General features: G+C 42.4%; 2 protein-coding genes and 1 pseudogene across 3 annotated transcripts; all 3 read right to left on the bottom strand.

The window, feature by feature from the left end:
• On the bottom strand, positions 1–1,324 carry LOC124695743 (annotated as a pseudogene).
• Positions 1,325–12,992: 11,668 nt separating this feature from the next.
• On the bottom strand, positions 12,993–15,927 carry LOC124698516 (serine carboxypeptidase 1-like). Of its 2 annotated transcripts, none has more exons than XM_047231004.1 (8): positions 15,500–15,927; positions 15,198–15,305; positions 14,831–15,105; positions 14,493–14,741; positions 14,275–14,393; positions 13,618–13,716; positions 13,416–13,521; positions 12,993–13,271 (listed from the first exon to the last, which is right to left on the bottom strand). In XM_047231004.1, exons 1-8 carry the CDS (start codon positions 15,876–15,878, stop codon positions 13,131–13,133), a joined length of 1,476 nt encoding a protein of 491 aa, XP_047086960.1. In that variant the 5' UTR covers positions 15,879–15,927; the 3' UTR covers positions 12,993–13,130. The 2 variants fall into 2 exon arrangements, with proteins under 2 accessions (XP_047086960.1, XP_047086961.1); XM_047231005.1 differs by having other exon boundaries at positions 12,997–13,271; positions 13,618–13,713; positions 15,500–15,925.
• A 2,997-nt stretch (positions 15,928–18,924) lies between these two features.
• Positions 18,925–21,614, bottom strand: LOC124698515 (serine carboxypeptidase 1-like). The gene is made up of 8 exons (XM_047231002.1): positions 21,181–21,614; positions 20,630–20,737; positions 20,266–20,540; positions 19,928–20,176; positions 19,744–19,862; positions 19,555–19,653; positions 19,343–19,451; positions 18,925–19,240 (listed from the first exon to the last, which is right to left on the bottom strand). The coding sequence occupies exons 1-8, from the start codon at positions 21,593–21,595 to the stop codon at positions 19,100–19,102; spliced, it is 1,515 nt and encodes a 504-aa protein (XP_047086958.1). The 5' UTR covers positions 21,596–21,614; the 3' UTR covers positions 18,925–19,099.
• Between the last annotated feature and the right edge of the window lie 2,165 nt (positions 21,615–23,779).

Genomic DNA, 23,779 nt, shown 5'->3' with positions numbered 1-23,779 from the left:
TTATTTTTTGGCAAGCAGGACACTACTGAAGGGAAATGATGAGGGATCTGGTGGTATTGGGATTTGGACTGCCCCTTTAAGCACGGTTGGCCGCATCGTCCGCTCCTCCTGGAGACACCACAGTGCTACACAGCCACAAAACGCTCCACTTTTTTTTATGCTGAAGTTCGCCTCTTCATCGCCACCCACCAGCAAGTCCATCCTCCCACACCTGTAACAGTTGTTTTCCCAGTAAGTTAGTATTGTCTGCTCTTTGTCAGCGATCTCTAGCTCAACATTCCTCTGGCAACACATAAGCTCCAGCAGAATCGCCCAATGCTATACGCATCGACTTTGGAAGTGATCCCTATGTTATTGAACCACTCCGGGGCAACGTATCCTCGTGTGCCCCGAATGCCGGTGTTTTTCTGTGTCTGATTGGCTCGAAGAAGCTTCGCCAGGCCATAGTACGCAATCTTCGCCATGAGGTTGTCGTCGAGAAGGATGTTCTGTGTGCTACACTCGTGCAAGTAGAGCAGTCCTCTTGCAAGTCTGACTTGGACAAGGAGGCTCCAATATGGCTGAGTTTCACTGAGGAGAAATTCGTTCAATGAGCCATTTGACAGGAATTCGTACACTAGCAGTCTGTCAGTTCCCTCATTGCAGAACCCAAGCAGCCTGTCCAGTTTCTTGTGAAACGTCTGCCCGATGGTTTGCACTTCCACCATGAACTCCTTCTCGGTCTCTTTCTGAAGCTTTTCAATTTTCTTGATGGCAATGTTGGTTGCGTGGTCATCTTGCAGCTGGCCTTTTTACACTATACCAGAGGCACTGTGCCTAGAATTTCACGGAAATCGATGGTTTCCTTCTCCAGCTCATTCAAAGTGAAAATATTAGGTGCAATAAGGAACTACCTGATGACTGGAGTTTCTTCTTGGAGTTGAAACCACAGTAAATGACAAAGAGAAGAATGGAGGTTAGGGGAATGTTGACCAATACAGAACTTCCAAGAAACAAGGAACTCCCAAGAATCCAATCCTTCTCATCATTCCATTTCCTACTGCCTATGCTGAGTTGGGACTCTGTAGCTATTGTCAAGCTTTGGATACATGCTTTTATACTCCCCCCGTTCCTAAAAAAGATTCGCAACTTTTTCTAGATACGAATGAATTTATAGCTAAAACATTTCTATACATACCTCTATATTTAGACAAAGTTGGGAAGCTTTTTTTAGGAAGTAGGGAGTATATTGTTGTAGGAGAAGTGATTACCAGTTTTGGGAGTGCTAGGTTGGTGCTATCTGCCACTACGAATCTTTGTTGTATGCATATTGTAGCATGGACATTGTGGAACCTGATTTCATCTACATTAGGCTGCTTATAGAATTATCTATTGAGATTTTGGTTTTCAATGGTTTGTATTGTAACATGTCAGTTTACCTTGGGATTGGCAATGTGCTTGGTTTTAGTTTACTTTTAAATTATATTTCAGTTTTGGGCATGTTTTCCTTATTATAATAACTACACAAAATTCTTTAGAATTTGGTTATATGGTTTATTGAAGCCCTGAGAGGAATAGACTTTGCATCTTCTCTTTATGATTAGTTTGCTCTTAATCTTTCTGTACTATTCTCACATGAACATTGATAATACGACAGTTAATCTAACTTTCTACATAATAATTTTGCAGCTCGAACGAGAGATGGGGCTGCTGGAGGCAGTCAAGTACTCTGTTTTACTTCAGTTCGGTGTGCCAGTCTGACCACCTATAGAAGTATCAAATTTTCTCTGCTCACTTTCGGTTTCATGATTGTGTTGTAATACACACATTCGTTATTGCCGATCCAGTCCATAGAGGTTTACCGGTTCAAAAGTCATATGTTTGTGTCATGTTGACTGCATGCCGTGGGTTCTGAATTCTGATGATCGTGTTCCCCCTTTTGTATCTGATCTGTATAGTTAGATATAACAATACCTTATACTCCAACATTCAATGGACTAAAAAAGCCATCACCAAGAGCTTCATATGATTCTGGATCAACCAATTTGATCGAATGCACCAACAAATCAAACAAATTCAAGAATTTGGATTTATGATGGAGTAATTTTTATCCTAATTTCATCTTATTGATTTGGTTTTGTAAACCAAAAAACTTATTATTATTTACCCACTCGGTTTTCATCGCTGTTATACACAATGTAAATCGGCGGGAATTTGACGGGGTCGTGCGCCAAGGCGTACTGAAGCTCCCAACTGGCTTTTAGATTTCGCCTCTAACATTTTGTTAATATTTGCCTCTGATCTGGCTTATGATTCATGAGCTCTTGCCATCTAATTGGTTCAGTTGTGTTATTTGATTTAATCTCCTGTGAATAAGTATCCAAAATTATTTATTTGTACTCGTGCTATGTTTTTGCTTATTTTAATTGCCTATGATTTACTCGTGCCATTCCTGTTGTTATGGTTTGTAAATGTGGTCTTAATGAAAAGACCATTTTATCTGCGGGTTTGGTATAAACCATAAGCGAACCCAGAAATTTTTTGAAGCCTGGGCAAATAGGCTTAGTGTGCTAATTTTGTATCAAATACATGTAAAATAGGGACGAAAATAAGCCTGTCGGCCGGCCGGAAGCCTGGGCGGGCGCCCGGGCTGGAGGGATGCTAGATCCGCCTATGGTATAAACGGATACTTCTCGATTGTCCTCTTTTTGGTAGTTGGCCTTTTGTAATTTCTAGGTATAACTTTCAGAGAACAAGCAATCATATGAGCTTGCTTCCCTGAATGTCCATATATTTGGTAGTTAGGCTTAAATATTATCGCCTTGGAGCTGGCGATGGTCGCCGCCTCAACTATCTTCCGCTCCCCTCTTTGAGTCACTCATCAATATATTGGTGCTTTGTAGGTCAAACCCTATCTTACTATCTCTCCCTCTCCCTCTATAAATCTTCGGATGCTTTATGTAGAACAATGGTACATCACATAGTTATCAGATCTTCTATCCACTAAAACCCATACAACATGATGAATGGAAGCTATCTGATAATCATAGAATTAGTTCTGCTAACCATGTATGTTGTTGTTCCTTTTGTTTTACGTCCTCGAAACATTTTTTGGTGCTACTGGATTTTACAGTTGAAATTCCTGTTTTAGCTCCAATTGTCTGTTTCTACTTGATTGTGAACTCCAACCGGATGGTTCTTGCTTGGCCTGTGAAGAATCCGCTTATTGTGTATTTCCTTACTTTTTCTTCAAAACACACCATTGTTGATTTCCTTTACATATCTTTATTGTTCCTATCTCGTCATTTGTATATCCATCATGTTTAGTTAAAGGATATTCTTCTCCTTTTATCGTGCCATGTTTTAGTCTACAACATTGTCTCGCCACAAACAATTGGGTACAATCATATTTAGAGAGGACATTTAAATAAACCCTTCTTATTCGAAGTCGGTTTATACAATTTACGATGCAATGCTATTAATTTGTTTGTCTCTCTTATTTTACTTATTCACGATGCGTATAACTCAATATTTAATTTGTTATTTTAATATCCAGGTGCTAATGTGGATATACATTTCATTCCAAAAACTCAGAGGGCTGATTCAATTCCAAACATGCAGTCAATTATTGCTGCTTTAGATGGGGTAAGGCCCTGAACATTGCCTATATTATTCGTTCTCCCTCCCACATTTAAATTTCCTTAGATCGTGTCATGAAAATTGCATTCAAGAAATTGTTCTCAGCGGAGCATCTTGAAATGTTTATAGGAAATGGTGGCTCATGGAGATCTGGGTGTTGAACTTCCAGTTGAGGAAGTACCTTTACTACAGGGGAGACTAAAAAACACAACATATATAATTTTGGGCGGCAAGAAAATGCTCATCCCTTTTATAAACCCCTTTCTTGTTAATATGCCTTAAATGTAACCAAGCGTTTAGTATTGTTGGTAATCATATTTTTTGAAGATAGATTGTTGTAAAATAAAACACACACGAGGCTGATTTTCTCACAGTTTTTCTTTTTGTCCAGTAACATTATGGTGATTAGATCTGATACTTCTTTGGCACATTAAATATTTGTTTTCTCTCCATGATCTCTAAAATTGCTTACAGGTTCTTTCTTTGGTTGCTTTATAAAAAATTATTGTTTTGCACACACCCTATGTAGTATGAAATGATTATTAGCTACCATTTTTTATTAATTGCAGTCTGTCTACCAGTGGACTGCAAAGCAATAGCAAAGCATATTGGCCTTAAGTAGGTTTATCTAAACATACAATGCATGATGGTTATTTATTTTACTGCAGGTTTTGCAAATATACGTGTGTATGGCATATTGGCCTTTCTTAGGAGTTGCTTTCTGAATTTGCTCGCTGCTCTATGGATCTATTATTTCAAGAAGTGATGTTATACAGTGACTTGCACCATCTTTGACCTTTTAACCGCTTGATTTGAATTTTTAAATGGAGTCAAATCGTGTCCCTCCATCTTAACATGCCACCCATTTATCATGTTGCGTGTAATTTAAGAGGGCATGAGTGCATGACATGTGCATTCCTGATTACAGGGTGTTGTAAAGAATATCATCCCAGCCATGCAAATATTTCTGCTGCTTTTGCATTGGAAGCTTTAAAGCTCGTCTCTGGCTGCAGCAGAAGTGTCTCAAATTATCTCACGGTGAGTTTCGCTGCATCATGCCTTCGTAAACTATGCATGGTTATGTAAGTATTCTAAGTAAACAATGATATTTTCATTTATGTTTCAATAAAAAATTGGGTTTAATCTTTAGTTATATACAACTCACCCTCTGTAGCTAATAGTCATGGGCGCGTGTAAGTTGAACTCACCCTCTTATAGGCGATGCAAGTATTTTCGTATGCACACTTCTCTTCCTTTTGTATGTCTTTATTCCTAATTCTCCTTTTTTTTGTTTTTTTTCACTGGTATACTCGGCTTGTTTTAGCCACCGTTAATTGATTCTAATTATGCTGGCCATTTTTGTGTGTACCAGCTGCCTCTAGAAGCCGCATAGAGTCGGTTCGGGTGTATTTACCTGTAGTATGTATGGCAGTTGCAGCAGCTTGCCAATTAGTACCCACCAAAGGTAATTTATCTTTTCATCTTTGAGGTCCTACTGGTTGTCGCAAAGGCCGACATTGTGAAATCGTTGTCTTGTGCCGAGGTAAAACTTCTTGTGCACCATGAGACTATGCAAGGTCCTCCATTCTAATGAGAAATTTGATATCGCAAGAGCCAACAATATTCTGAATTTGAGTGTTCTAGAATAGATCAATAGTAAGTCTCAAAAGAGTGAAATTGGTTAGAGTACAGGTACAGTTGAAAATTAGATAAACCTGAAAAAAAAATGTAAATGTGAGTGTATCTGAAAACTGAAAAGCCAAGTTTTGGAATTAGATATACTAACATATAGGAAATAATATTACTGTGTTAGCTTTTGGCTAAGCCAAAAAAGATTATATGGCGCTATCATCTCTATACAAAGATGTTGACAACCAATAATGCGTAGTTCTACTTTTTCTTTTGCAGTTTTGGCGGTCCATCTTCTCCGAGCAAAGCATAGGCCACAGATCCGTTGCTCTGCTCTAATTTTGTAGCAGCCTGACAGTTGGCGAGAGAACGGTTCGGGACGGGGCTACCTTACCGGAGATCTTGAGGGTTTGGAGTTAGAATGCCCAAATCCTAATTTTCTGTTTAACCCCCTTGCCTTATTTATATGTATTTTATAGCTTAGACAACATCAGAGTAGAACTAATCATATTATTGCAACATGAGTTATTTACTATGCTGCGACTTTTTGATTCTATCATCTGTGTTGTATGACAGTGTACTGCTATTGGTGATTTTGTGATCAACTTCATGTGCAACCAAAGTATCAGTTGTCTATTTACTGTTGATTTATTTGCGTTTTATCTTGCTGATTATCACCATGATTTCACTTACTGGTAAGGCATGGCTTCAATTCAGGCTCCGGTTCGGTCTTTGGGCTGGGGTACAACGGGTCATCCTATGTATTAGTCGTCCATTAGCATATTATTAGTACGCTTTCGTTTACACTGATTTAGGCATTTCTCTCATGTATTGATTCTGCCATTTGCGCGATAGCGCAACCGGTCATCTAGTAAAGATAAAAGAGTGAAACTATTTGGTCAATGGCTTTGATATTAGGATCAAGCGCGAGTTGCTATTTAAGAGCCATGAAAGTGCCAACACTATTTGCGTCTTTCATGTCGAAGCCGTTGAGGATATCTTAAATGTTACATGGCTTGATTGAAGAATATACAGTACTACTTGGTTTTAACTGAATAAAGCATTCTAAATTTCTCTAAAAAAAGTGAGCATCTGGTACGGTCGCTCGAATTGGCGAAACCAGGGCACAACGGCCGCCCCAAGCAAACCGTACCACTCGACGCGAATTTTGTGCGGCGACGGCGGCATTCCTGTCAGGACCTGCACACTGAAGAATGAACACCTGAAGCCAACATCAGTTAACAAGCAATCCTGATGCAGCATACTGGTTCTCCAAGATTCACCTTTTTCAAACCTTGTTTAACTTAGTGCCTTAAGCACATTAATTAGCAGTAAGTGAGCTTATGCTCTATGTATTATCACTTATGCGTGACCCTGTCCTAGGTTATAAAGGGCAGGGGTGGGTGGCTGGGAGGCACGCAATGAAAAAACCCCAAGTTATTTCCTTTTGCCTGTCTTGTTTTTCCTTTCCTTAGCTGTAGCTGCTGTCATCCATGGCGATATCGAGCTGAGCCCGAGCGCTCGCTCCCTTTCCCTTCTTCCCAAGGTCAGCGACCACCGGGTCCTGACAGAGTGGTATCAGAGCAGTCGATCTGGAGCCCCTACCTGCCTCCTCCTCCGTCGCACCGGCGACTCCCCTCCCACCCTCCTCTTCCGTCGCACCGGCGACTCTAGCCCTACTGCACGGACTCGAGGGAACCGGCGCACCTTGCCCCGACAGGCTTCTTCCGCCGCCGATGGCGACCACAGGCCGAGATCGATCTACACCTCGCGAGCGAGCAGCGGGGCGCGATGGCGTCATCTCCACCCCGACATCATCTGAGGACGATCCGGATGGAGCTCTCCACCAGGGGCAACTTCCACGCGATGTACGTTCCATTCGTCGCCGTCTCGGTCGACAGGAAAGGGCAGCGGGTGAATCCACGATGGCCCTGAATGCTATACAACAGCAGATGAACCAAATGATGAGTTTCATGACCGAAAGTTTCGCAAAGCTGTCGACTTCAGGTGCTGAAATTGTGCCAGTTCCCCCAACCGAGCCGCAAAACCAAGTCTTTCACACCCCACCACCCCCTCCGCACCATTCACTGTCCCCGATTATCGAAGTCACTACACCAATTCCTACACCTTCCACCAATTCCCCAACTCCACCAAATTTTGGTGTTTTAACACCTGAGCAGTTACCACACCCACAGTTTCCCCCAAAGACACAAACCTTCCAACAGCAAACACATCTTCCGATTTACACAACCACATCACCCATCGTGGCAACCCAACAATTCTCCATTCAACCATCTTCTTCACAACACACCTACCAATACTCCAATCCCACCAACAATCCCCAGATGTACCACACCTCCGCACCACAATGCTCTGAAATCTTTCAGTATCAGCCACAGTACAGTACCTGTACCCAAAACCAACACCCAAATTACTACCCACCTCCTCCACAAAATTCTTACACACATACCTACTGCAACCCACCACAGCAGAATTATCCACCTTTTCCCCAACCAATAACCCAGCACCCATCCTACACACAGCCAACTAACCAATACCCTACATACACCCAGCAATTCATGCCGCAACAACCCTGCTACCCACAAAACACATACCAAAACCTCAACACTGGCCAACACTCCTCACACCAGCACCAACAGCACTATAACAACAATTCAGAGATTCATGTCAGAACGCCTCATGTGGAATTTCCAACATTTACCGGAGAAGCTCCACGAGCATGGCTGCTAGAATGTGAAGACATATTCACTCTAGTGGGCATTCCTCGAGAAAACAGAGTAAGATGGGGTATTGCTTACATAAGAGGGCAGGCGAAAACTTGGTTGAGTAGCTCGGGCATCAACCTACGTAAGATGACATGGCAAGAGCTCAGCCAAATCTTAGTGGACAGATTCCCGTGACTCAATAGCCACTGATCCAATGGACCAACTTCAGCTCTTGAAACAAATAACATCAGTAAATGCATATATTGATAGTTATGAAACATGGATGACACAAATGAAGAGGGAAAGACCGTACCTTCCCCAGGACTTCTTTGTTGATCGATTCATAAGTGGTCTCAAGGAAGGCATCAAGCATACAGTTCAATGCCAGAAACCAACCACATTACTGTCAGCCTACTGGTATGCGAGACAGTATGAGAAGGCATATCTGTCAACTGCCAAGAAAAATACTCCAGCCTTACTACCACCAAGAAACAATATTGCTGCACCAGCAAGACAACCTCCACCTCGAGAAAATAGAGTTGCCAATGATAGACCAAGGGCACCAAGAAAGTGTTGGTACTGTCCTGACAACTGGACAGTCGGACATAGATGCCCACAGCTAACAAGAGCCCTCAACATGATACAGATGCAAGGAAATGACGATGAGGAAGTTGATGAAGCACTTCGTTTGCAACTGATTGAGCTAGCTAATGAGCAAGCAGAGCCTGTGCAGCAACCTCCACCGTAACTCGCCTAAACCAGATGGAGCAGCTCATGAATATATCAGCCGCAGCATATACTGGATGTCCTAGTGACTCAACCATCTCACTATTGGTGAAACTAGGTAGCATAACTGCAGTGGCACTCGCTGATACAGGCAGTACTAGCACATTTATGGACTTACAGTTTGCTGTCAGAAACAATATCCCATTGACAACGTCCAAGCAGCGAAATGTCAAAGTGGCAGGTGGTGGCATGTTATCATCCACCGCCATGGCAGTCAATTGTTCCTTCTCCATCCAGGGACACAAGTTCAAAACAAATTTCAGAATACTGGAATTACAAGGGTCCGATATTATACTAGGCGTTGATTGGTTCAAGTTACATAACCCGGTAACATTTGATTTCATTGGTAGGCAACTGACAATTGGAATTGAAGGGCAGCTCCATACCTTTAATGATCACTTATTCCCCAAGAACAAGTTGTTGATCACCTCAGACCAATGCAGCAAACTGATTGAGCAAGGTGCTCAAGGTTATATGCTCTTCAACAATGACACCGAATCGAAGACGAGTACCTTGGACCAACATCCGCCGATCTCAGATGCTCTTGCTGCCATCTTACATCAGTTTCAAGATATCTTCCAAGCCCCTACTGGCCTACCACCAAAAAGAGATAGTGACCACCATATTCCTTTGTTACCAGGGGCAAAACCACCAAACATCCGACCATACCGTATGTCACATACCCAAAAGAACTCCATTGAGCTCCTGATCAAACAAATGCTACGCAATAATGAGATAAGGATTAGCAAAAGTCCTTATTCATCTCCTGCAATTCTTGTTAGGAAGAAGGACAAGTCATGGAGGCTCTGCGTCGATTTTCGAGGTCTGAATGACTTAACAATCAAGAACAAGTTTCCGATTCCAGTTATCGAGGACCTGCTAGATGAACTGCATGGGGCAACTATATTTTCAAAGTTTGACCTACGCTCCGGCTATCATCAAATTCGGATGAGGGAAGACGACATTCACAAAACTGCTTTTTCTACCCACTTAGGCCATTACGAGTACCTTGTGATGCCTTTTGGGCTATGTAATGCTCCAGCAACATTTCAAGAGCTCATGAATACTCTCTTCGCTCCATACCTGCGCAAATTCGTCTTAGTATTCTTTGACGACATCCTGGTTTATAGCAAATCAGAAGAAGAGCATGCCAACCATCTCCAGATCGTAATGTCAGTCTTCAGAACACATGAGCTTAAGGCCAAGATGACAAAGTGCAGATTTGGTCAGTCTCAACTAGAATACCTCGGGCACATCATTTCAAAGGAAGGTGTCCAAACCGATCCCTCCAAAATTCAAGACATCCTCAACTGGAAAGTACCTACAACTGTTACCAAACTAAGAGGTTTTCTCGGCCTCACGGGTTACTATAGGAGGTTTATTCCTAAATATGCAAGCATCTGTCAGCCATTACATGCAGCTCTAAAGAAGAATGCATTCATTTGGACAACTGAACAGCAACAAGCTTTTGACAACCTCAAAAAGGTGATGTCTAACCCTCCGCTGCTCATACTCCCAGACTTCTCTCAGCCTTTTACTCTGGAAACAGACGCTTGTGCATATGGCTTGGGCGCAGTCTTAATGCAAGAGTCAAAGCCAATTGCTTTTTTCAGCAAAAGCCTGGGCCCAAATTCCAGTGCCAAATCAATATATAAAAGGAAGCTATGGCTATTCTTGCAGCTCTAAAGAAGTGGAGGCATTATTTCTTGGGTAACAAATTAATTATCAAAACTGATCAGTGCAGTCTCAAGTTTCTAGCTAGTCAAAGATTACTTGAGGGCATCCAACACAAATTAATGCTCAAATTACTTGAGTTCGATTTCAGCATTCAGTACAAGAAAGGCGTGGAAAACACCGCTGCAGATGCTCTCTCAAGGCAGTTCCAGGACTCTGAAACTGCAACAGACACAACTACTCCAGCTTCTCATTGTTGGACAGTGTCAGTCGCCATTCCTTCTTGGACACTTGACCTCACGGCTTCTTATGCCAATGATGCACATTGCACTAAGTCGTTGCAAGAGCTAACCATTGACAACACCACCAATGGCCACTTCACCGCCCAGATCCGGTGTATTGAGATACAAAGGCAAAATCTATGTAGGCTCTGGTCCGACTCCGAGAAACAAAATCTTCAACTCATTGCACTCTTCCATCATTGGTGGACATTCAGGAAGCAGAGCAACATATCATCGTATCAAGCAGCTATTCTACTGGCCAAAATTGAAACAGTCTGTTGAAGCAAAAGTTGCTGAGTGTCCAGTGTGCCAAATATCAAAGACAGAACATGTTTCCTATCCTGGCCTACTCGACCCTCTGCCTATTCCCAAAGGTAAATGGTCAGAAATCAGCATGGATTTTATAGAAGGCCTGCCAAAATCAAGAGGTAAGAACGTTATCTTTGTGGTAGTTGATAGACTCACCAAGTACGCCCACTTCTTGCCTTTGGCTCACCCTTACACGGTCCAGAAAGTGGCTAGTCTCTTCATGGATAACATTTTCAAGTTGCATGGGCCTCCATCCATTATCACCTCTGACAGAGATACAATCTTCACAAGTAAACTGTGGCGGGAAATCTTCTCTGCTCTCAAGATATCTCTCAACTTTACTACTGCATATCACCCTGAAGCAGATGGCCAAACCGAGAGAATAAATCAATGCTTAGAACAGTATTTGAGATGTATGGCATTCTCGGAACCAGATAAGTGGTGTGATTGGTTACCTGCCGCAGAATGGTGGTACAACAGTAGCTACCATACATCTATCAAAATGTCACCCTTTGAGGCATTATATGAGTACCCACCACCTCAGTTGTCTGACCTTCCAGCACCAAACTCACTGTCTGCTGAAGCCCAAACTACTCTAGCTGACAAAGATACAATGCTAGCTGTCCTGCAGCAAAATCTGGAAAAGGCACAGAAGACCATGAAAAAGTATGCTGACAGACACAGAACCGAGCGCACATTTGAGCTGGGCGATATGGTCTACCTGAAGATGCAAAATTACAGAGAACATGCTCTGGGCAGCGGCAATCCTCTCAAGCTTGCATCGAAGTGGTACGGACCATTCAAAGTGACTCAATGTGTGGGCAAACGGGCATACAAACTTCAGCTTCCAGCAGGCACGCTACTGCATGACGTGTTTCATGTGAACCAACTTAAGAAGCACCTTGGACCGTTAGCAGTTCCGAATCCTCGACTTCCACTGGTGACCGCTGAAGGTAAGATTAAAACTAATCCTGTTGCTATTCTCCAGCGTCGCCAGGTACCCAGGAATGCAGGTGAGTATGATGTTGCTGTGCCCCAATGGCTCATCCACTGGGATGGCCTCACCCCTGAAGAAGCCACTTGGGAAGATGTCGAGTTCGTGCAAACAACATTCCCAGAATTCAAGCCCTGAGGTCTTGCCTCAAGGGGGGGGAATTGTCAGGACCTGCACACTGAAGAATGAACACCTGAAGCCAACATCAGTTAACAAGCAATCCTGATGCAGCATACTGGTTCTCCAAGATTCACCTTTTTCAAACCTTGTTTAACTTAGTGCCTTAAGCACATTAATTAGCAGTAAGTGAGCTTATGCTCTATGTATTATCACTTATGCGTGACCCTGTCCTAGGTTATAAAGGGCAGGGGTGGGTGGCTGGGAGGCACGCAATGAAAAAACCCCAAGTTATTTCCTTTTGCCTGTCTTGTTTTTCCTTTCCTTAGCTGTAGCTGCTGTCATCCATGGCGATATCGAGCTGAGCCCGAGCGCTCGCTCCCTTTCCCTTCTTCCCAAGGTCAGCGACCACCGGGTCCTGACAATTCCAGGAGAGAACGAACCTCTCGCCCCTTCTCCGAGGTTCGCCCCTCTCCCCCTCCGAACCCACCTGGCCACCTCTCTCCACCGCAAGCCTTGCCAGCTCACGCCGTATGGCCTCTATCCGATTCTCTTCCCCATTTTACTGCTCCATGTTTAGCTGTTTTTTTTTCGTTCACGAAGTGTTGCGCATGTGAGCGAACTCTGATCTCCTTTTGCGTGGTTTGTTGAGAATTAGACAGACGCAGCCTCTGTTCGATTTTAGTGAGTTTGGCCATGATGTGCTGGCTGACCAAGCAGATCAATGAGAGGCGCCCCTTGAGGCCTTGATTACATTAATTCCAAGCCCAGGCGCACGCGAATTACTTGATGGATTGTTAATTATTTGGTACACCCAGTACGGTCAGCAATTTTCAAGAGATGGACAAGGATTATGCATTTGTTTTCCAGGATTTAGTACTGCCACCTGAATTTATGTTAGCTACATTACATAGGAGAGCTATAAACTGACGGTGGTCTGGTAGGATTGCCGAAGGTACTCGGCATGGCATTCACAAGTCCTTGTAGCTTATTAGATCATTGTGGAGGAAGCTTTCCTTCGAGGAAGGATGAAAATAGCGCTAGCGCCCTGCGGGGCTGATAGTAAGGAACCATGTGCCCTGCTCCTTTGACTGTCACGAACACAAGGCCCTTGTACCCAACCACATAGCCGGCAACCTGCCATTTCATGAAGGGACTATTTTTAGATTCACAGGGGTAGCCATGTAGCTATAGGAATTAGGAAATGCTAATGCATTGCAAAGTTTTAATGTGTATTCTGATGTTCAGTGTTAGCCACATGATCAGCCGTGGATTCTTTACCTCCTTGTCGATGCGCCATGGGCGCCAAGATGTTTCTGTGGGCAGGTCAAGAATGTCTAGCGCATATTGGGTCGACGTGACAGAACATACTGCATCCATATCACCGCTGGTGCACAATGGTAGAGTTGGAGTTAGGGATTAATTCATTAACAACTGATTGCATCAGCACTTAAGAAACATAATCCACGGGATATGTATATACCTGTACAGCCATACCCTTGTGCCACTTAAAATGAGTTTCTTGATTGATGGCAGCATGGTCTCCGGAGAATCTTTCCAGTTATCGAACACAACTGGACTGCTTGAGTGAGACATTGAAAGTTGAGTTCAGTTAGAAACATACTCTGAGTCTAATGTTGAATTTTCCTTGATATTTGTTTTAGTGGCTTGGAACGTAAGACTGAGCAAGTTCCCAGCAGTAAAAAAAAAGGTTTATGTATAAATGGTTTAAAATCTCTAAAGATTGGTGGCCACTGGACAAGCAGAGGTATAGTCTATACATATGCTGCAGAATCATATGCCATTATGCCTGCTTTAATGCTTACTTACTAATACCCATTGTGGTATGTGGTTCACACATCCTTAACCTTTGATGGCTGTCTCTTATAGATTGTCGGTATCTTTTTGGCATAAAAGCAAATCATAAGTGAGTGATGAGGAATACTAGTACTTTTGCTGGTGAGGAAGTCCTTACGATCACTCATCTAAATAATTTATGTTTTGTACTTAAAGTATAGATTACCTTTCTAGATTGCGAGCAAAAGAATGGGACACTAGTAGGGATTATTCTTGGAAAATTATTGTGCCTAATATTGGTGACAAATGTAAGAAGCCATTTTGGGTATTCCTGTTCATATACCTGCAATCCATCCATGGGTAGCTCAACCCTGTCGTGTTTGCATGTAAGGCTCTTTGGACCTCAGGACGATTTAGGTAAGAGGAGACATAGTGACTTGTGCAAGGATCACCGAACACCACCTTACATTGGTCAGCCACAAACTCAGTACCCCAAGAAGCATATATTTATAGCAAGAGAATTGACAGCTTATGTCGATTAATGTGTTTAGGTGTGTGTACCGAGTCACTTGATCTGGCAGGACTGGAGGCATCCTGACATATTGGTGTGTAGATGCTATAGTCATCGACATTACCTTTTTCCTCCAGAGCTAAGTTCATGGCATTATCGCAATCGTTAGTATAGGTGTCGTTGAAGCTACAACTGGCCTGGATAGTTCTGTAGGTTTTTCCAGAAATCATAGCATGCATCCAGAAGTAATCAAATGTTGCTCTTAGAGTCAAATTGTACTGCAAGTCTGCATTGCCAATCTGTTCAAATTTGAGAGTGGTATCATTGCTTAGAATCTTACTGATATTAGAAGCTTCAAAACAGTTATTGTGGAATGTTGAACACTTACGGCAACACCTTTAAGCTTGACATTAGTCGTGTTGCTGGCTCGGTTGTTAGAAATAATCAAATTAGCTAGCTCTGGTACATAGTGGCCAGCGTAGCTCTCGCCAGTTATGAAGAAATCACGATCCCTGTACTCAACAAATCTCTCTAGCCAATTGACAAGGAATATGTATGCATCATCTGTGGTTTTTTTGTCACCAGTGTTGTGATAGTCTGATGTTGTGTTGGAGTATGAGTACCCCACACCTGCTGGGATATCAACAAACAGCATATTTGCCACTGCGTTTGTGGACAGAGAATGATAAGTTCATCTTGTATCAGTGCAACTACTTCGTTTAATATTAATTAGGAGCAGGGGCGTAGTGAATTACCTGTGTTCCATGCATGGCTTTTCTTGTACAGTGTCTTGTTGTCACTATGGACAGAGAAGGGTCCAAGTTCTAGCATGGCTCCAGCTCCAAAGGATGAACAACCAGGGCCTGCAAATCTCATTAGCAACAGTTCTCAAAGAAAATTGGAACATCATTCAGCCTGACTAACATTTTTGGTGTGCATATTCAATTTCAAAGGCATATCTGTATTGTTGCTAATCCAACTCACATAATTTGTTATTGGTTTTCATGTAGTAAACTGTACTGCAAGTATATGGATAACAGAAACACATATGACGTACCTCCATTTAGCCATAGGACTAGTGGTTTCTTCGAAGGATCGTGAGGAGACTCAACAAAATAGTAGAACAAAGCCCTTCCAGCATTTGCATCAACCGTGACATATCCTGCATATTGGTCGAATTCTGCTTCTTCTTTCTGACCTGGCATTTCTCTGATCTTATCCTTCTCCCGCAGATAATCTTGTGAGCCACCATGCACTGATGAACTAGCAGTGCTGCTGTTCACAGATGCATGCTGTTTTTGTGGAACATATATCAATTGATCAAACTCAACAGGGTGTTTGGGCTTGCTGCCAGTAGCAGTGTTTGCCACCCAGAGGCAGAACAAGGACCAAAGTACTAGTAGGCCTCTTTTCATCTTGATAGGATGCGTGTGCATGTGTGCTTGGGTTCTGTGCTATGTTGCCATTGGCCAATCATTATTTATAGGGGGACATTCTGTTTGTAGCACAGTTGTGGGAGACTGCGAGTCCTCCAGGGAAACCATAATATGGTTTTGATTCTTTGACTTATTTCCTCCAAGTTGGCCCTAAAAGGCTCTTTATATTCTATCTTTCTCATGGCATCTATGTTTGTGTTGTCATTTGTCAATGGTGTTCTTGTTCAATTAAACCGTTAGTTCCTTTTCATGGACTGTGATATAACAAAATCAGCATGATTCCTACAGAACCTATCTCCTGCGCATGCCAGATTGGGGGTGTTTCATCTATCAGAATATTTGTGAAGTGCATTGTCCACATCATGGTGGCATTTGACCTTCTCATTTTCTTTATCTATTTTATTTTATACCAATAAAAAGAGTACATCTACCTTTCATTGAAGGCAGCTTTACTACCATGCACCTTCATAAGCTTCTTATACACTCAACTGTATACTGCCAAGAGTCCCATAAACCTTTACCTTTAATTTGCTTTTCGGATACATTATGTACTCTGACCCAAGGGATTGCATATTTGAACTGCATCTTTTCCTTGTTCTGATTATCTTTCAATGTGGGTGCTGTATGTGAACTAAAATCATGTTTAAATATAATCTGTTTCATTGATGAAGTGCATAACTCTTGTGTCCATCCAATTCTGGCTTATTACAACTGGCCATAATCATAGGTATATTGAACTGTATCGTATTTACCTGTGGTAAGGCTTTGCTGATAATTTTTCTTCACTTGCGGCCGTGGAGTTCTCTGTTTTCTGTTTCGCCGCGTTGGAAGTCGGAGCTGCATGTCATGAGGTCAACCAACAGGTGATGAACACATGAAGGGTGGTCCAGTTGTGGTGGACCTGGTCAGTGCAGGCCTTGCATATTTCTCATTCCAGGCTTGCTGTCAAAACCAAAGTCTTCTTCTCGCTGCTGTGTTGGCCGTCTGTCGTGTTTTTTTTTTTTTTGTGCGGGTTTGATGCAGCCGTTGTGGTGAACAATTCTTTTGTGCTTGTCTGTGGGAGTTGCCGGATCACCGTGTGACATGTGTTTTCGAGCAGTGTGTGTTGAGCTTGTGTTAATGTGGCCATGTTGGTCGGTGGTGCCCTGGGTAGACGGTTGTAATCTCGTTTTTACCCCTTTTTTGTGTACTTAACTGGCAACTTTGTCCTATTTAATTGATAGATTGAGCCCTTTGGACTCAGGTTTTTAAAAAAACTTTTGCTGATCTGAAAAGGCAATAAATTTATCCTTGTGTTTACTTATGGATTGAAGGATATATATATGCCCAAATCACAGCAACGATGCATGATATTACTGCATTTTAAGCATTGAATTTTCACTTAAGTCAAGAAACCCAGTTGAACTCAAAAGTCACTACTCAAAGAGGTGATTTATTGACAGAATCTGGCGACTTACAGTGATTTGACCGCTGTACAGATGGATTGGCATCTTATGAATTATGTTACAATGAATTATTATGTTGATTTCTTCTAATGCATCTTTCACAAGAACTACTGCTTAGAGCAGTGTTCGTAGTTTGATATGACTTACTTAGCCACCATGGAACTATGTGAGCATATTTCCATTTTGTTCTTGAGGTGTGACTTTCAAGCAAGCTGTCCTTTCAGTCTGGAACTTTTCTGTGGAAAAGTATATGCCAAACTTAAGCAGTGAGCAAGGAACAATAATTTCACCAATGGTTACCCGCTATTGACTGTTGACAACAGGCCCTAGGTCTGGAAAAACTTGGAAAATACACTCTTATAGGTCAATAGAAAAAGTCTGCTGGGTCATGTTTACCTTTTATTTTCAGTTGTTCTTTCAGTTTTTCCCAATTGCTCTCTTTGGATATATCATGATACCAATTTGTTTATCTCTTTTTTCCTTGTTTTTGTTTTTTCAGTCAGTGGTTATGACTCAATGGATGCCACTTTGGGTTTAGAGTTGAAAGTTGAGTTCATGGGACAGGAAGCATAAACTTTGGAAGGGAATCTCACCTTTTTGCTAGTGTACATACGCAGAATTCCCCCCAAGACAACTCATACTGGCAAAGAACTTAGTGAGGGCAAGATGTGCATACGACAAGGATTACAAAGGCAGCAAGGAATATTTCTTTCCGCAGGTACTCTGATTCCTTACATAATTATTCTTTTAGCATTTTGAATAAAAAACAACTCTTCTGCTCAAGTCAAGTTTTACAAAGCTATCAAAATCATGACTGGTGGTCATGCAAAAATGATTATCCAATTATGAGTGGGGTATTTCAGAAATCCATGTATGTGTTTGACTTCTGTAGTATGCAAATTGGGCTGGAACCTTCCACGTTTTGTTTGCACAAAAGAAGGCCTGTTCTAGTGTTGGATGGCTTGGGCGAATAATTATGATAATATGTAGAGATGCTTTGATAGTTGTATTGTGGTCAATTAAAAAGTACAAAAACTACAAAGTGTGCAAATCTAGTCAACTCTTTATCTTCCTCGTCAAAGCTAGTCATCTCATGCCCACCATGGTGGTCAGGGAGCTAACTGTACATTCTGGCAGCAGAGTTTAATTTTAACTTTGTTTTTATACAAGAAACGTTATTCCTCAATTTCCAAATTTATAGTGTTTTGCATTAATTTGAAACTCACAAAAATCTAAGCATCCTATCAGATGCACATTTTGTACAAGAATAACAAAATTTTGACTTAGTGTCGTCTCGTTCATCAGATTTCCATGCTTTTACGTTTGAACTATTGGCAGGATTCAAATATAAATTTCCTGTTGCACGACTTCCTGTACTTACATTTGATGAAAGCAACTTAACTTTGATATCAATTGGTTACTGCATGTCAACTACTCTCCTGTTAACATTAAAAGAAAGGCAATGGCGACCCTCACTATGCTCGCGTGTTGGACGGTTTCGAACAACGAAATGCAAGAGTCCTCTGCAATAAATCCGCTCCCACGATGATCCTTCTAAACATCATTAAAGCCAAGGCAAAGCTTTGGGTCACCGCGGGTGCAAAGTTTTTGAGTTATGTAATACCAGGAGAGTAGTCCCTTTTGTATGCCTTGTCTATTTTCTTGTCAAAACTCTTCTCCTTAACTAATGAAAAAAAATGACAACTGTATTTCTGATGGACACCATTCTCTATTTGACTCTAAAAAACAAAGAATTATAAGCTTGCAATGTTCCTGTCATTCAGGGGGCAGCCTTCCTTGCAGGAATGAGGAGAACAAGGTGAGTGCTCTTCGAGGTTGGTATGTAGGAACCATATGTCCAGATCCTCTGACTGTTGCAAATACCAGACCCTTGTACCCGACAACGTAACCACCAACCTGAAAAGTCGCAACATAACAAAACCAGTTTCAGAATCCTACATGTAAACAAATATTTTGACTATCTTTTTTATGCTTCTGTGTCTAGTTCATTCTTCATACCTGATCATCATCGGAGTACCATGCTCGCCAAGATGAGTTTGTCGGTAGCCTGAGAATGTCTAGAGAATATAATGTTGAGGTTACTGGGCAAACCGAGTCAGTATCACCACTGAAAGGTAAAAGGAATAATTTCTTATTAGGTTCATCTAATATAACTTGTGGGCAAAATATACAGGATTTAGAAAACTTTCTAGTATAACTTGTGGGTCCACCTGTATAGCCAAGTGCTTAGTTCACTTGAAATGAGTTGTTGGATGGATGGTAGCATAGAGACTGGTGCATCTTTCCAATTCTCAGGAGTAATAATACCACTGGTCCTCACAAAATATACAGTAGTTTGTTAATACACCTGCTGGAGTAATAAATACTGGAAATAACACTTTGTGGATATTTTTTTGTACCTGCAATCGGACCATGGCTGCTTCAGTCCAGTGGTGTTAGCATGTAGCGCTCTCTGTACCTCAGGGCGGTTCAGGTATGATTGGATATAGTACGGGGCACAGGGGTCGGTGTTGGCTGCCTGTAAAACCATGTTATGAGCTGGGGGGAAAAGCAACTTAATTAACTTTGGGAGAAGGTTTTTACCGATCCATGCAGATTTTGGGGATCGGAAGCATTATAGCAGACAGATGCATATATGTTGTATGGATCAATGACGCCTAGCTCGTTGTTAGCTGCTGTTATTGCGGTTCGGCAGTCTCCTGTGTATGTTCCGTTGAAGCCGCAGTGTTGCTGAACTGCCTGGTGAGTTTCTCTTGAGATCATAGCATGTGTCCAGTAGTAATCCATGGATGCTCTTGTGTTTGTATTATCATCCAAGTATGCATTCCCAATCTGTTACCAGCAAGAAATGCTATAATTCAGTATATATGTACATTGATATAATACCAGAACTTTGCTAATTTTTATTGTCCGAAACTTACAGCAATTCCTTTGAGATTGATGACGGGGGCATTGGCTATTTTGTTGTTGGACAGTATGGTGTTGGCGAGCTGTGGTATGTAGTGTCCACCGTAACTTTCACCGGTTATGAAGAAGTCGCGGCTTTTGTACTCTGGGAACCTCTCAAGCCAATTGATGAGGAAGGTGTATGCATCTGCCGCGGTACTGATGTCACCTGTGTTGTTATAATCTGAAGTCGTGTTTGAGTATGAGAAGCCTACGCCAGCAGGGCTCTCAAGGAAGAGCATGTTCGCCACTGCCATCATCCGTAAAAGGGACCAGTTAGTGTAATTGTGCAAGCAAAGGTAAGAATGGTGTTCTGGTGCCTTGTGTAAGTTTGCTTACCGTTGTTCCATGCATACTTGTTTGCGGACAGTGTCTTGTTATCGCTATTAACGAAGAAAGGTCCAAGTTCAAGCATAGCCCCACCACCCAGAGAAGAACATCCAGGCCCTGAAATATCAAAGAGACACTTTGTCTAACTTTGAAGAATATATCATTCCCTTTTATTGTAATGATGATGGAATCATAAATTTATAGGAACAAAACTATTTGCAAAGAAACGTGAACTATTAGGGGAGGAAATAATTAACACAAACTTGTGAATTATAGTGGTATAAAAGAATTTGCACTCTGACAACACGTGTGCACTGGCCTCCACAACTGTAATCTAAATTTTGAAGATTTGCACCATGATTGGATGGCAGTGGTAAAAAAAAAATGAAAGAAAAACATGGATGGCGAGGACAGCTATGCATGCCTTTTTGGGGGATGCTACATAAAATATAATGCAATGAGCACAAAGCAATAGACAACTAGAGTATAGAAAAGCATCCATCTGGATTGTGTAAACATGGTATTTGAGCATCATATCATATCAGTGATAAACATGGTACCTCCATTGAGCCACAAGACCAAGGGCTTAGTGGAAGGATCTTGAGCAGCCTCCACAAAGTAATAAAAGAGGGCCTTCCCTGCTGTGGAATTGACCGTGACATAGCCTGCATACTGATCAAACACAGCAGGCCCTGGCTGCCCAGGGAGTTCACTGACCTTGTCCGCCTCCTTGAGTCCATCCTGAGGCTGAGGACTTATGTTCGTCGTCGCACGGTCGACGTGCGATCTGCCGTGCACCTTGTTGTCCTTGTGGCGGCACTGTATCTCCAACCTTGACGAGGAGAATTGCCGCAGCCGAGCAGCCTGATCTACGATTGCCCCGTGCGTGAGCAGGAAGCAGAACAACTGGAGGGCGAACGCTGCTCTTCTCATCCTGGATGCTAGAGAGGATGGCTTGCTATGATAAGAAATCATCTTGGTAAATGTTCTAGGACTATGCGATTGCTACGAGCCAGCTTTTGGCCGTAGAAAATTGTTTCTGGGAAGGTCGAGAGGATCTTATATAAGGAAGGGCGTTCGTTTGGATGAGAAGTTTTAGTTGGGATTTAGTTCATGATTTGGTTGGAGCTCATTTCTGGTTTGAACTAAATCCTAGCAATCCTCTTGCCTTATAGGATTTTTAAAACAATAAAATCCATGCCAGAGGAGCATGGCGTGTCAAAAATTCATTCAGTTGTACCTAATAATTACTTAGGTTGGCTCGGTGAGTATTTAGTACGTAATAACTTTTTTAAAAGGCGGTGCTAATTAACTTTGGTTGACTGCATGCGTTTTTCCTGCTCAATACAATTAATGTTTTCGAGAGCCAAGGCCTTCCAATTTTTTTTTTAATTAAGGCGTACTACTTATTGTTTGGATACCGAGTATATCTAAAACGGGATAAACTATGCTTTAGTTTTCCCCCGGTATTTTTTTTTCCTGCAAAAACGCAAAAGCCTTGCGTCGATGCATTGATAGAAAAAGAATGACAAAAATAACAGAAAAACAAACTAAAACTCGTTTTCGTAAAATTCCTTGGTTGTTTGGATTTGTAGGTATTTAGGAAACGGGTTTGTAGAGGGTTGAGATCTAGGGCAAAAAATTCTGAGATTCTAGTATTGTGGAAACTCGTTTATAGAAAAACGTGGAATAGGCGTTTATCCTAAAACCAGGAATTCTGGAGTTGCAAGAACCGTGAACGGGATGGCATCCATTCCATTTCAACCTGCACGCTAAAAGAGCTTCTGCACGGGCAGAGTTGCATGCAAACCGTGCTCTGAATCACGGTATAAGGATCATCTCTCTTATTTCATATAGTACTACTTAGCTTCTCAGAAGCTTGTCTCTTGCAACGATGTGCCAGGGCAATCTGAAATTTGGTGCATTTGCCGTTGTTGTTGAAAGACCATGACTGGTTCGCGATGGTGACGTCGAGCTTTAAAATGCTGAACTGAGTCACACGAGAATTGACTTGGAATCTGGTTTGTTAAAGAGCAAATCAATCGGCCACCCTTTCCCTTGCATCAGGTATCTTGTTCTCTTCTCCTTTTCTGGAGGCCGTCCTGGATCCACAGATATGCAGAAAATATCTTCAGTCAAGTGCAGAATAAGGATGGAAGAATGAAGATGCCCCATGTTGTAATCTGGATTTGTGGAAATAAATTTAGAAGAAACTGGATTTATCCTAGACAGCTTAACCTATTCTTTCAGCTCAACTTTTTTTTGTTGTTGAGATTTTTCTGTATGCTCAACTGAGGCAACTTGCTTGTCTAATGCAGGCCAAAATTTGTTCTTGTGTTCCGGGCCATGAGCAGTTTTCAATCGGATTACGTTACTTGATGGGCCTCTGACATGTTCTCCCTCGTCTTGGCGACGTCCGGATTTGGCTTCGGCGATTTACACAAAAATAACCCTTTTTTGAAATTATAGCACAGACTGATCCTCCGGCCAAACTATTTCACCCATCTAACCATTTGTGTGGCGTCCCTCACATCGGCGCCACACCTCACTGTGTTGCGGCGCCACTCTTCCAGCCGACGTGGCAACCTCGGCGCTGAGCTATGCGCCGATCCGACGTGGCAGGATGTGTGGCGCCGCTCCCATCGGCGCCACACGGTGAAACTGTGGCGCCGCTCGGAAGGGCGCCACACATCCACTTATGTGTGGCGCCCGCGCGCGCCCCAGCCCGACCCTTCCTCACATGTCCTCTATGTTTCTTCAAGACCTGCAAGGCGGCCGGCGGTTCCTCCTCCTCCCCCCTCTCCCCCCACCAAATCCACCACCAAATCATCAGATCTGCCCGGCCAATCTCTTCTCATCCATTCGTCAAGGTAATCCCCTTCGAATCCTTTCCATTCATCCACTAATTTCATAGATCTTGCTAGATTTGGACATGAATCCTAGACATGGACTTTTTTTTGGTGGACTCTATATTGTAGTGTATGTGTTGAAATTCATAGCCTCATGTATGCATGTGTTTGAACTATAGATTTGTTGAAACCTAGATACTCGACGAGAGGCCATGGCCTCATCACCGGAACAACCTTGATCGGGAGCCGACTTGGGCATATCTTTGGGACAATGTCTCGGAGATGACGAGCGATCCAAAGATCATGTACA

The sequence above is a fragment of the Lolium rigidum genome, chromosome 3, assembly GCF_022539505.1.
Source record: "Lolium rigidum isolate FL_2022 chromosome 3, APGP_CSIRO_Lrig_0.1, whole genome shotgun sequence".
Classification (NCBI taxonomy): Eukaryota; Viridiplantae; Streptophyta; class Magnoliopsida; order Poales; family Poaceae; genus Lolium; species Lolium rigidum.
This window is presented reverse-complemented; position numbering and strand designations above follow the sequence as displayed.